Source organism: Arvicanthis niloticus, unplaced genomic scaffold, assembly GCF_011762505.2.
Source record: "Arvicanthis niloticus isolate mArvNil1 unplaced genomic scaffold, mArvNil1.pat.X pat_scaffold_887_arrow_ctg1, whole genome shotgun sequence".
NCBI lineage: Eukaryota > Metazoa > Chordata > Mammalia > Rodentia > Muridae > Arvicanthis > Arvicanthis niloticus.
Window position 1 is genome coordinate 27130 of NW_023046464.1, and position 11840 is coordinate 38969.

At 37.1% G+C, this 11840-nt stretch overlaps 1 protein-coding gene across 1 annotated transcript in view; it reads right to left on the reverse strand.

Annotated features, from left to right (window-relative positions):
• The window catches only part of LOC143433809 (uncharacterized), a gene marked incomplete at its 3' end in the record, with an annotated part of 35718 nt that extends 24390 nt beyond the window's left edge, over window positions 1-11328 (reverse strand). The window contains 8 exon segments of the mRNA XM_076706489.1: window positions 2529-2602; window positions 4166-4296; window positions 5331-5480; window positions 6486-6585; window positions 7966-8055; window positions 10009-10094; window positions 10464-10636; window positions 11300-11328. Of these exon segments, the coding sequence (XP_076562604.1) occupies window positions 2529-2602; window positions 4166-4296; window positions 5331-5480; window positions 6486-6585; window positions 7966-8055; window positions 10009-10094; window positions 10464-10636; window positions 11300-11328 (833 nt within the window).
• Between the last annotated feature and the right edge of the window lie 512 nt (window positions 11329-11840).

Genomic DNA, 11840 nt, shown 5'->3' on the forward strand with positions numbered 1-11840 from the left:
TGGGAGGTCAAGCAACAAGAAACCCACCATCAGTACAAAATATGAGTGGTTGAGGTATAGTAATACATCTGATTTAAAAAAATAAACAAACAAGATAAGCTAACAGTAAATGTGCTAAGTGATATTTATGAGATTCTGATGGCATAAAGAAGAGTTAAAACAGGAAAAGACAGTTAATGAGTTATTGCAGCCATCTGCAGATATTATTTGGGCATGAAATGTACAATTTTTACTCTTACTGGTTTTATTTTCAGTGTGAAATAATTTAAACATAAGCATATTATTTACAATAGCTAACACCTAGAGAAAATTCTAACAGAACACACATAAACATGTATGTGTGCACATATATACAACACACATGTTGATTTCTTCTTGAAGGTAGGATCTCACATATCCCAGGCTAGGCTTCAACTCAGTATATTGTCAAGGAAGACATTAGAATTTTTATTTTGGGGCTGGAGGAGTGACTCAGCAGTTAAGAATACTGACTTCTCTTTCAGAGGCCCTAGATTCAATTCCCAGCTCCCTCAATGGAAGCCTACACCTCTCTGTAACTCCAGTTCCAGAGTATCTCACACCCCTTTCCAGCTGCTGTTTGCACTGGAAATATGTGGCACACAGACACACATGTAGGCAAAATACACAGACAATGATTGTCTTTAAATTGCTCTATGTGCCTCCACCTGTCAACTCAGATATCACAGGCATATGCTGCTAGGTTTATGCTAGGCAAGCACTCTGTCAACTGAGCTACATTCCCTGCCAGTGGAGAAATCCTTTTTTTAAAAAAAAAATGACAAAACACACATTTCAAACACCTCAATTAAAGCTTTCAATTCAAGGATTTCTGGTCTATCCAGATCATAAGATGACTATAATGATTTTAGTTCCTTTTGCATTTTTAGCCCTTTCATATTTACATATTTCTTTATATGCTGGCGACTGACTCTGGGCAAGCACTAAGATAAATCTCCAACCCCAAGACAGTTTGAGAACATTTTCATAGCTCAGAAAAGGTATTCCACTGTTCTAGCTACCATTCCTCTCTGTCCCCATCCACTCTGCACATAATACCTGGCCAGAGGCAACCTCTAATCCACCTTCTGCCTCTGTTGAGTTCCCTGTTGTGAATTTACAGATGAGCAAAATTCAGTTTGTCTAGGCAGGCTTCACAGCCGGTAGGCTTGGTGGCCAGCAGGCTTCGGACGGAGCCTTCACAGGCTTCTGATTGTAAGCACTGGGTCTTAATGGACAACCATACAATACTCAGATTCCTCCTTGTTTTCAATTGAAACCAGTCACTGAAATTTAAACACTTCACGTCATCCTGGACTTTTTCTTAACCCCAAGCCTTGGCTGCAAAATATTGTTACTTTTTATCCATCTGTTCCCAATCGTGCATTTTTTTAAGGTAGTAAGTAACCTGGGACCTCTGGCTCTCCCATGTACTTCAGATGTTAATCTATCTTTCACCATAAATTTACTTGGCTTGGCAGAACTGTCTTAAAGAAAAGCTTGGGTTTCTTTTGAAAGCATAAGGCAAATTTTTGCCTTTGAATTGTCTTGCAGGCTGTGCATGGTGGCCCACTCATGTAACCCCGGAACATGGGAGGCAGAGGCAGGAGGATCTCTGTGAGATGGAGGCCAGCCTGCTTTATATAGTGAGTTCCCGGAAAGCAAAAAAATCTCTCTCTCTCTCTCTCTCTCTCTCTCTCTCTCTCTCTCTCTCTCTCTCTCTCTCTCTCGCTCTCGCTCTCTTGCTCTCTCTCGCTCTCTCTCGCTCTCTCTCGCTCTCTATCACTTTCTCTTGCACTCAGGCTTTCTCCTCGAGCCTCTCTCTCCATTCTCCCTCTTCCTTTCCCTTTCATTTTCCTTCTTCTCCCTCTTGCCCCTCCCTTTCCCCTCCACTCTCACACACACAGACTGACAGACAAATAATGTGACCTCCACTAGTCATCTTTACACCTGAGAGCAAGTGAATGTTTTGCTCCTTTGTCCTGTGTTGATGGAACAGGATATAAGCCACTGCTGCATCATTAGGGAACAACCTCAGATGTATATTATGTGCTCTTTTCTGTCACTTTTTTCTAGGACCATTATTGGATTAATCTAGGAAATGATGCAACAGACAGTAGTTAAACGATTCCTTCCATACATTAAAATATACAGATCTGGAAACTAGAAGTAGTATTGGTGGTGGTCTACTCAAACACACATACAGATGTACGTATGTAGGTAGGTAGTTAGGTAGGTAGGCAGGTAGGTAGGTGAGAGAAAAATAGACAGAAATGCAAGGAAAATTCTGTAGTTTTAAACATAATTTGAGCATGTTAAAAATTAAAAATAAAAAAACATTTATCCGTGTTTATTCTGTTGGAAGACAATAAAATATATTAAATGATATGGTATGTTCAGAACAGCTAATTGGTCATTTTAAAATTCTTAATCTTTCTTATTTTGGCTTTATTTAGCAAAAGAAAAACTTGCTTCAGCTCTGCATTATTTACAGCCATGATACCTCTTACCTATGGTGTTGTATAGTACTGTCATCATCGGAATCATCAACTACACCATTTGTTTGAATGTTAACTGGTTGTGCCTGCAAAAAATTAGCATCATCAGTTGTCACCATTTTATCATCTCTGAGAATCAAATCTACAGCTTTGTACTGAGAAGAGTTACACCTTCTTCTAACCCCCTAAGTGGCATTAAATGTACCTATGTACTAGAAAAACTTGACATTTCAAACATGCATTATATATTCAAGTTATAACTAATCCAAGTGTCACGTCGGTGTGAAAAAGATGCTAGGTTTACAGGTATAAAAACAAATTATGCACATACAGTGGTTTAGTCCAACACTTGTAGATCTAGGAATTTCACTTTGATTCAAGTTCACTGCTTGCTACTTTACACCAGCACACTATAAAGTCTCCTCTGACTGCTATCTCTGTTCTCTTTAATTTTTGTTCCAAAATATCGATTGGTATAGAAACAATATCCTAGAGGCACAGAGAGAAAAACTGGAGGAAATCACAAATAGACTTTCTGGTCCCATGATGGAGACTAGTGGAATATGGGTGGGACAAGCAAAGTTTGTTTTCTCTTTCTCAGAAGAGGAAACAGATCTTGGGGCTGAGTCATCCTGGATCTTAGAAGTCTACATTCTTGTGGCAGAAGATGAAACTCAGATCCCAGAGGGTTAGTATGAAGGAAGAGTGAATGAGGCAATCAAATCAGACAACTTCCTTCAGTCTTCTCCTCTATACAGCTTTCCTCACTCTCTTCAATATGGAAAAGTGGTTTGTTCTAAAATTGAATCTAGGAGTGATCTACTATGGCATCACAATAGAAACATGGTCCACAGCCAAACAGAGCACTTTATCTAGGCTGCTAACACTACCCAGTCTACAATTTTCTACTTATCCCTGTATCCATTCACTCCAAATCCTGGAGTTTCCATCCCCATGACTAAAATCAATCCAGATTCCTGCCATTCACATCTGGTTATCTCCATTCTTGTTTCTTTATACTTCATGTTCCACATACAAAGCAGCCTAGGGATTTCAGTCCAGATCATAGTCTGCTTAGCATAAATTCTGTATGTATTACTACAGTGAGCAAAGTTCTGCACAATCTATCACTTTCCTGTCTCCACCATCCCCTTCACTCTTTCCCTTATTTGAGTCACATAACCAATTTTATTCCTTCAAACTCTCCAAATTGAGGTCAGTGCACTCTCTGTATAGACTGCCTTTGTTAGACTTGGGGGTACCCTATTCAAAACACAAACTACCAGCTCACTTTCTCGTGACACCTTTTATCAGTGCCTTGTCTGTTGGCTGCCTGTATGTGATTCCCTGGTAGTTACTGTAGTATCTAGGACATGAAAAGTGTTTCATGTCATTGAAAATACAAACTAAACGATTTTCAATCTAACACATGCATTTTAATAACTAGCTTTTCCTTTGACCTGTAAAAAGCCTTTACAATCAAGTACCTAAGGTTGTGAGGGAGGGAGGACATGAAAATTCACTTTATAAAACTAATATACAAGTTGTTCTTTCCTTGCTGAATACTAAATGTATGTACACTGATGTCCAGTAGCTGAACGTGAAAATGATGTGCCCATCAATAGGAGAGATATATACAGCATACTCACTGACTCATCCGGCGTACGTAGAACAGAAATGTTTCCCACAACATAGTACTTTTCCTCCCATAACAGCCTTGGAGAAGAATACCAAATCTTTCTACTATTAGGACCGTAGTTTCCGAAAAATACAAATGACTCTAAGGGTGACAGACATAATGGCAATTAAATCAGAAGCTATCCTGGCTAAGCATGCAGGCAGACAACTTCCACATCACAATGCTGTTTGTCACCTCACTGGCATTTTTCAAGATTCTGAGCCATGGGCTTCTCTTTATCTTCCTTCCTTTCCAGGTAAGATCCCCAGATTCCCCACATGGTCACCACTAATGTACGAGGCATGCATACTGAAAATCAAATGTGTGATTTTTGTGCTCATGTCAATCTTTTTCTTTTGACCTATGGATAATTGAGTTAGTATCTAAAAGAAATTTTGTGTGTGTGTGTGTGTGTGTTTGTGTGTGTATGTTCATGCATCTGTCCAAGTGATTTTTAATGATATTTTACCTTTAACTTTCAAGAAAGAAATAGGAGAAATATTTTAACACGCATTTGGGTACATGAAGCACAGAGTATTATACCTTACCTCTGATTAACTCAGATATTTTATGGGTCAATTTTAATTTTGTATCTTGATTTCTCAGCTTGTATTTCCTTAACCCTCAAAAACTAGGTCCCATAGAACAGCTGACATAAATGTTATCTATTGAAAAATTTAGGTGCAATGACTTCTTTCCCCAGGTCAGTGTATAGAGCTTTAGTGTTTATATTCTATATATTGGCCCTTGATATGATGTTAGAATTCTAGACTCCAGTGAATCGAATTTGTGGTATGGTTTACAAACTACAAATCCATCTGTAACTTATTCAAGTCATTCATAGAGCTCCCTTTAAGCTATTCAGTGCATTAAACTTTTTTTGGATTAGGTTTTTAAAATTATTTTGTTTTGTCAGAGGAGACATCCACATCCTCTACCAACATAATCATCCATGTTTCTATATGACCCCCCCTTATAAATTTCAGTATTTTTAAATATCTAATGTAGCCAGAAATTGTGAGTGTAGCGGTATCAGGTATTTTACAAATGACAGTAATACAAGAATAAGTGTGCTAGCAATCAGGGAATACAGCACTCATGAACATCATGTAAGTATCATCATCTGGGTTGCTTACCATCATAAGAATCCTGTAGGTATAAAATGAATTTCACATACTCATATATATATTTCCCTTGGTACATGGCCCTGTAACAATATGTGTCTTGGCCACTCTGACCTACGTTTCCTTTTCTTATATAACAGCAAAATTCGATTAGGCTTCCCACTAAAGAGAGCAAGATACAAGTAAAGTTATGTAGTCTGATGGATTATTTCAGACAATAATAGTCTTCCTTAGTCAAGACAATATTTTAAAGAACACAGTTTTCTTTCCATAAATGCTGGTACTCAGAAGAGATATCATTCTTATATCCATAAAATAGGACACTAGCTGGAACACAATACACTAGAATTTATATAGCACTACTAAAATTAGAGAAAGTCTGCTGTAATTATGTTTTATTGTAAAGAATAAGACAGGGTGGGATAATTTCTCAATTAAATAATTTTATTGACTCTTTTAGAATTTCATACATGCATGTGATATATTTTGATCATGTTCATGTCCCATTCCCTCTAACTTAGCTCAGATCCAGTTCCACCTCTCCACTCAGTCCTTCCTAAGTTTGTGTCCCCCAAAATACACAATTCCAATGTATACTACCCATATCCTTCCACTAGAGCAACAGTTCTCAGTCCTTTGGGAGTAGAACAACTCTTTCATAGGAGTCACCTAAGACCATGTACATATCAGATATTTATATTACCATTCATAACAGTAGCACAAGTACAGTTATGAAGTAGCAATGAAAATAAATTTATGGTGGGTGGGTACCGCAGCATGAGAGACTGTATTAAAGGGTCTCAGCATTAGGAAGGTTAAGAATCACTGCTAGGGGCTACATCCTTAGAGGTAACCCACTCTTCCTTCCTCAGCATCCATCAGCTCTCTTGAGCTCTTCCATCGAGTGGGAGGGCTCCTCATCTGAGAGTAAGGGCCCATTGAACTCCTCCATACTTCTCCAGAGGAAATAATTTTTATGTGTAAGAAATGTAGTATTTGAAATTATAGGCTATTAACTTAAATAATTATATTATCAGCAACTACACTGATTTTTTTTTCAAAAACTACTAAGGTGTAAGAGAGCAAGGATTTGTTCAGCTAAGTATTACTTTTCACACACAATTCAAAAATTAAATTAAAAAAGAAAACAAAACCATGTATACATACCTATATTTGCCAATGGAAGATTAAGAATGATCTTCTCAGATATGTCATCCTTTTGTTTATCATGAACAAGATTTAATAGACACGTCCCAATAATATCTTCCTAGGGAGCAGGAGAAAGAACAGATTTTGCTTTCAATACTAATACCATTAGTCTGTCCTGTATCCTTGCCATAGGTGTTTAGTGCTGCCCATGCCATTTATACCTACAGGTGCAGTGCTTCAGGCAGTTTGCATTACCCTCTAGCAATTACTCCACATTTCAATCCATTCTGTCCACAGTTTTCCTGTGCATTATCTCCCTCAAGCAGTTGGATCCTTCCCTACCCATCTCAGAGACCACAGATGCTGTAATCCTCACCCTGTCTTGTTTCCCTCTTTGCTATGAGCCTCGAAAAAATTCTCAGCTCCTCACCCATAATGTTGTCTCCAGTCTTGAACCAAGCAAGTGAATCTGGATGGAAAAAAACCCACACAACTGTGCCACACAACCATGCCACACAACTGTGCCACACCACTGTGCCACAGAAGCATGCCACACAACCGTGCCACACAATCAGTGACTATTCAATTTTGCCAGAAAGCCATTCCCCTGACTCCGCACTTTCTCACTTTTCAATGTGAATCTTTTCTTTTTTGCACCTTCCTCATACATTCAAGTCCCAAGCCCTCTCTACATTTTAATTTGTCCTTGTTTATTTTTATGGAAAAAGTTCAACTCTTTCCCCTTTACCATAAAGGGACACTTATTTTTTCAATAAAAATATTTTCATTGGTCCATTTATAAAATGGAATGCCCTGAGTCCAAGACCATCCTGAGGCTACATAAGTAGTTTTGGGGCGGGGTGAAATATAGAATGCTACCTTACCTTGCCAAGAAAAAAAAAGGAAGAAAGAATGAAAATAAGTGAAAGAAAGCCATAGTGAAACCCAATTATTTTGTGTGTTAATTTTTTAAAGGAGTTTGACAAAAAGTTAAAAATTAAAAATTCAACAAATTTGATGTGAAATATAAAGTACCAAGAGGTGTTACCTATTCTTCCATTGGTCGAAGAGAGGTGGTATCATTATAAAAAGAATCATTGGGCTGGAGACTAGCTCAGTAGGTGTATGCTCACCTGATATTGACAAGGCCTTTCTTTAAATCAAGAATGAAAATACAAGCACTCAGTCCTTACAAAAGAAGTCAGGCATTAACCCTACTCAGTGCCATTTTCTGAGACTCTTAACAAGAAGCATGTTTTATTTTTCTGACAGACATTTCATCTTAGACACACATGAGAGAAGTGGATAGGGTGAGGGAAGAGTAAGAACTTTTGCCTGAATCCCAGCTTGTTTTTATTGACTAAACACTGAAACTAGTAGAGAAGATGATGTCACAGAGTCATAGCTGAACACCAATGACTTATATGAGGATAAAAAGAACTAACTTATGAACAACAATCCAGAATGACCCATTTCCCCAAAAGCTGCAAGAACTTACTGGACGATAGCCAAGAAGAGGTGTCACATTCTGGGATACAAAAACAACTTTTCCTTCTATGTTCAGTACAATTGAAATATTTTCAAAAGACTAATAAAGACAGAATAATAACATAATTAAATAGTGGAACAATAATAAAATAATAGCTTTATTTCTAAGTGTATAAATTATTATAATAGAACACAGAAAATGTATTGCATTTCTTACATATCCATGAAGTAGGCACATCCTTAATTAAAATTCTATTATTCTGCCTCCTACACAGAATCTACTTCATCTTAAGCATGAGATATTTATCAATGATGTGCCACTTGGACAAACATATTTCAGTGTACCCAAAATCAATAACTAAACTTTCTATCACACACTAGAAATATTCATCTCTTAGTGTAGATGGTCATACTTTAAACATGTTTAGTATTTGAATGCTAAAAGTTTTTAAAGACACATTCATTTACACTTAGCCTAGTATTCAACTTAAACATATAGTTAGTGTCCTCACTTTTCTAATGTATAATGCTGTGAAGTCAGGTTTCCCAGAAGGTGACATTTAGAGCATGTGAAATACCAAAATGTTGTCCAGAGCAAGGAGATGTGGATACATGTGTGCCTGCCTCAGTATCACCTCTAAGAAGAGGACAAATAAAGCGGGGCTCTTCTAGGAATTACTGCTAATCCAATGTTTGCATTCATTCAAATTTAGAATTGTGATCCAGACACCACTTGTGTGATCCTCAACAACTCCAATATTTATTTCAAAGCAGTACTTCCTTACCCTATTCTGCAATAAAATGATTATTTTAAGAAACAATCTCATAGAATTCATACAAATAAATAGTTGCAAGTAACAGTACCTCATTGTAAACACAAAATGTCAATCAGTCCTTTGAAAGGAGCAATGCTGGTGATAAATCTCCGATAAAGTAAATTGTATCATAATGAGCACAAACATTTTAAAATATTTTTATTTTGTGTGTATGAGTGTTTTTCCCTGCATATGTGTCTGTGTACCATGTGTGTACCTGGTACCCATACAGGCCAGAAGAAGGCATCAGATCCTTTGGAGCTGGAACTATAGACTATTGTGAGCTGCAGTGTGAGTGATGAGAATTAAACCCACATCCTCTGCTAGAGGAGCCAGTACTCATAGGTGATCATGCATATCTCCATACCATAATCATTAATGAAACGAACCATTAGTTTCAAATATTCTCTTATTACCTGCTGTGGTTTGGAACTGGTTTGAGTTTATCCTCACCCAAAGGTTCATGCAAGAGGAGATATTTGTAGCACATAAATAGCAACTGACCACCTCCTAGAATCATTGTGTTAATCAAAAATTTTATGCTACTTTTGCTGAGTATTGAATTAAGGATTTCCCACATGATAGACAAGTGCTGTTATTGAGCTAACAACCCCCAGCTCAATTGAAAAACAAAAACTTCAATTTTTTCATGAGTCAAACTTTCAAATCAATGTGTCCCAGTTTCCACAGGCCCTAAAATTATTAGTTTTCCCATTTTTGTGCTTAAAAACAGCTGTGATCATACTTACGACATATTTGTGCGATAAAAAAAACTTCTCTAAGAAAAGGTTTTCCAGGGAAGTTACTAATACCAGACAGAAGCTAAAAGGTTGTAGACTAGTGACTCTCACAGTTTCACAGCCCACAGCCTGCACTTTTGCCTACAACCATATCTGCAGTTTATAGTCAGCTTCTAGAATAGTTTAAATATGCATTTGGTTTCATAAAAGTATTGACAGATTTCAAATGAGATATTCTGAAGCCTCTTCACAACACAAATTTCAATATATGATACCTACCTACCTTGTTTTTTTTTTTAAATAAAAGTGCTTGATAGGATAAAAGATGCCTTCACGTGGCTTAGGTTTCCATCTAAGAGTGTGTATTGTTATAATATTTGTTTCATCATTGTTTGAAAACTTGTTCTTTTCCAGCTGTGCTTTGAAATGTGATGTAGTGCATCTTTCATTTCATGTGATCGACATGTACATGTAAACAACAAATTAAAAGACCCTTACCTGAAGAACAGTCTTATGGTATTCTTCATAGGTATTAAAAACAGGAACTGTGTTTTGTTCATAAATTGTTTGTACATTGAACATTCCTTTGCATAAAAGAAATGACAGGTGTTAAATTAAGATAACTACTGATATTAGAATTCTCAGCTTATAATTTAGAGAAATACTTTGTTAGTTTGGTAGGGGGTGCTTATGTGTTCCATTACTCATGTGTAGAGATTCAAAGACAACTTTGGTGGGTTGATTCTCTCCTTCCATCTTTATGTGGGCTCTGTGAAAGTGATGAGAACAGGGTGTGTGTAGAACTCGTGAAGTAGGGTGCTAGCAGCTATAGGCATCTTGAAGAGGGTTGAAGAAGAAATGCATTGTGAGGGAGTGAGCATGGCCTAGAAAATATTTTGAAAAGTTTAGCCACAAAGAGTGCATAGAATCAGGGAAATGGACCTAAGTCAAACCTCTTTGAGAAGACAGAGAGGCAATAGCAGGCTGTTCTCTGGGTCTCTTTCTAGATGATCCATATCCAAGTCTGTTCATCAGTTTCTGAATTCTATTCATCAGTTTCTGAATTCTCTTCAGCAAATTGCGAATATCTTCATGGGTTATCCTCTGGCAAGGATTAGAGGCACCACTAATTTACAGAGAAGTAAACATGAGATTTATGTATGGTAAAGCTGAGGCTAATTACTGATATGGTGCCCCATAGGAGGACTAAGACGAGAGAAAGACAGATCTTTTTCATTCCTATAACATCCAAGGTCTTCATTATACACAATAACTACTTTGGCAGGATATGTCAGAAAATGGCCTTAATCCCAGTACTCAGGTGAGATGGCAGAAGGATTGTGGATTTGATGCAAGTCTTGGGCTAAATATCATGAGCTAGTTTCCAAAATAAATGATAAATGAACAAGCCAACAAATAAGATCTATTTCTATTAAAACAATGAAATGAAAGTCAGTGTTCCCATCCTTTGACTGTAAGGCTGTTAAAAGTAAAAACCAATCCATTTCCATGTCTTCCCAGTACAGCCTAATACAATGTCTGGCATTGTTTAGCAATCACTTAAATTAAACCTGAATTAGTTTGAGTGAAATGGCAAGACTTAGCTTTCCTTCTGTTCTCACCTGCTTTAACAGTAATTCTGACTAGGTCTTCCAATAAAACTGGAAGAATAGAAAACCCACAAAAGAGACCAATCTACCCTCAGCTTCCCTGAGAAAGTTTGTCTACATCTGAAATACCAACAGAGGTCAGAACAGAAAGCTTTGCCAACTGTATTACAAATTCCTACCTCCTCGTTTTTTGTGTATTCCTCTCCATTTTTCAGTCAGGAAAAGCTGGATTCTAAAACCAAATAAGACCATTATTTTACTAAGTAAAAAATTTTCTACAATTTATAGCATCTACCTGCTGTAGCCTTCTTATGTCTATCAAACTATATGCCTGATAAGCATCCTATGTCTATGTTTACATGTATCCGGTAGTTATCTTGAGTCTATCTCCCATCAAAGGATCTCCTATACTGCAACTGTTCTGAGTCTAACTTCCATTTATAGATTATTTATCCCCTAGCTATCATGTGCCCTTGTTCCATCTATGAATCATCTATATTCTAGATAGCCTGTGTCTCTCCGTATCATATTCCCTCTACCTATCATGTGTTTAACTTTCATCTGTCAATTATCTAATAGTTCTCCTGTGTCTACATTATCTCTATTATCTTCCACCAATCAGTCATCTATCTTTCTACACACCTGTGTCTATCATCAATATGTCTATGGCCTATCCTCTAAACAATCTGCTATATGCCTTCTACCCAACTATCATCTATT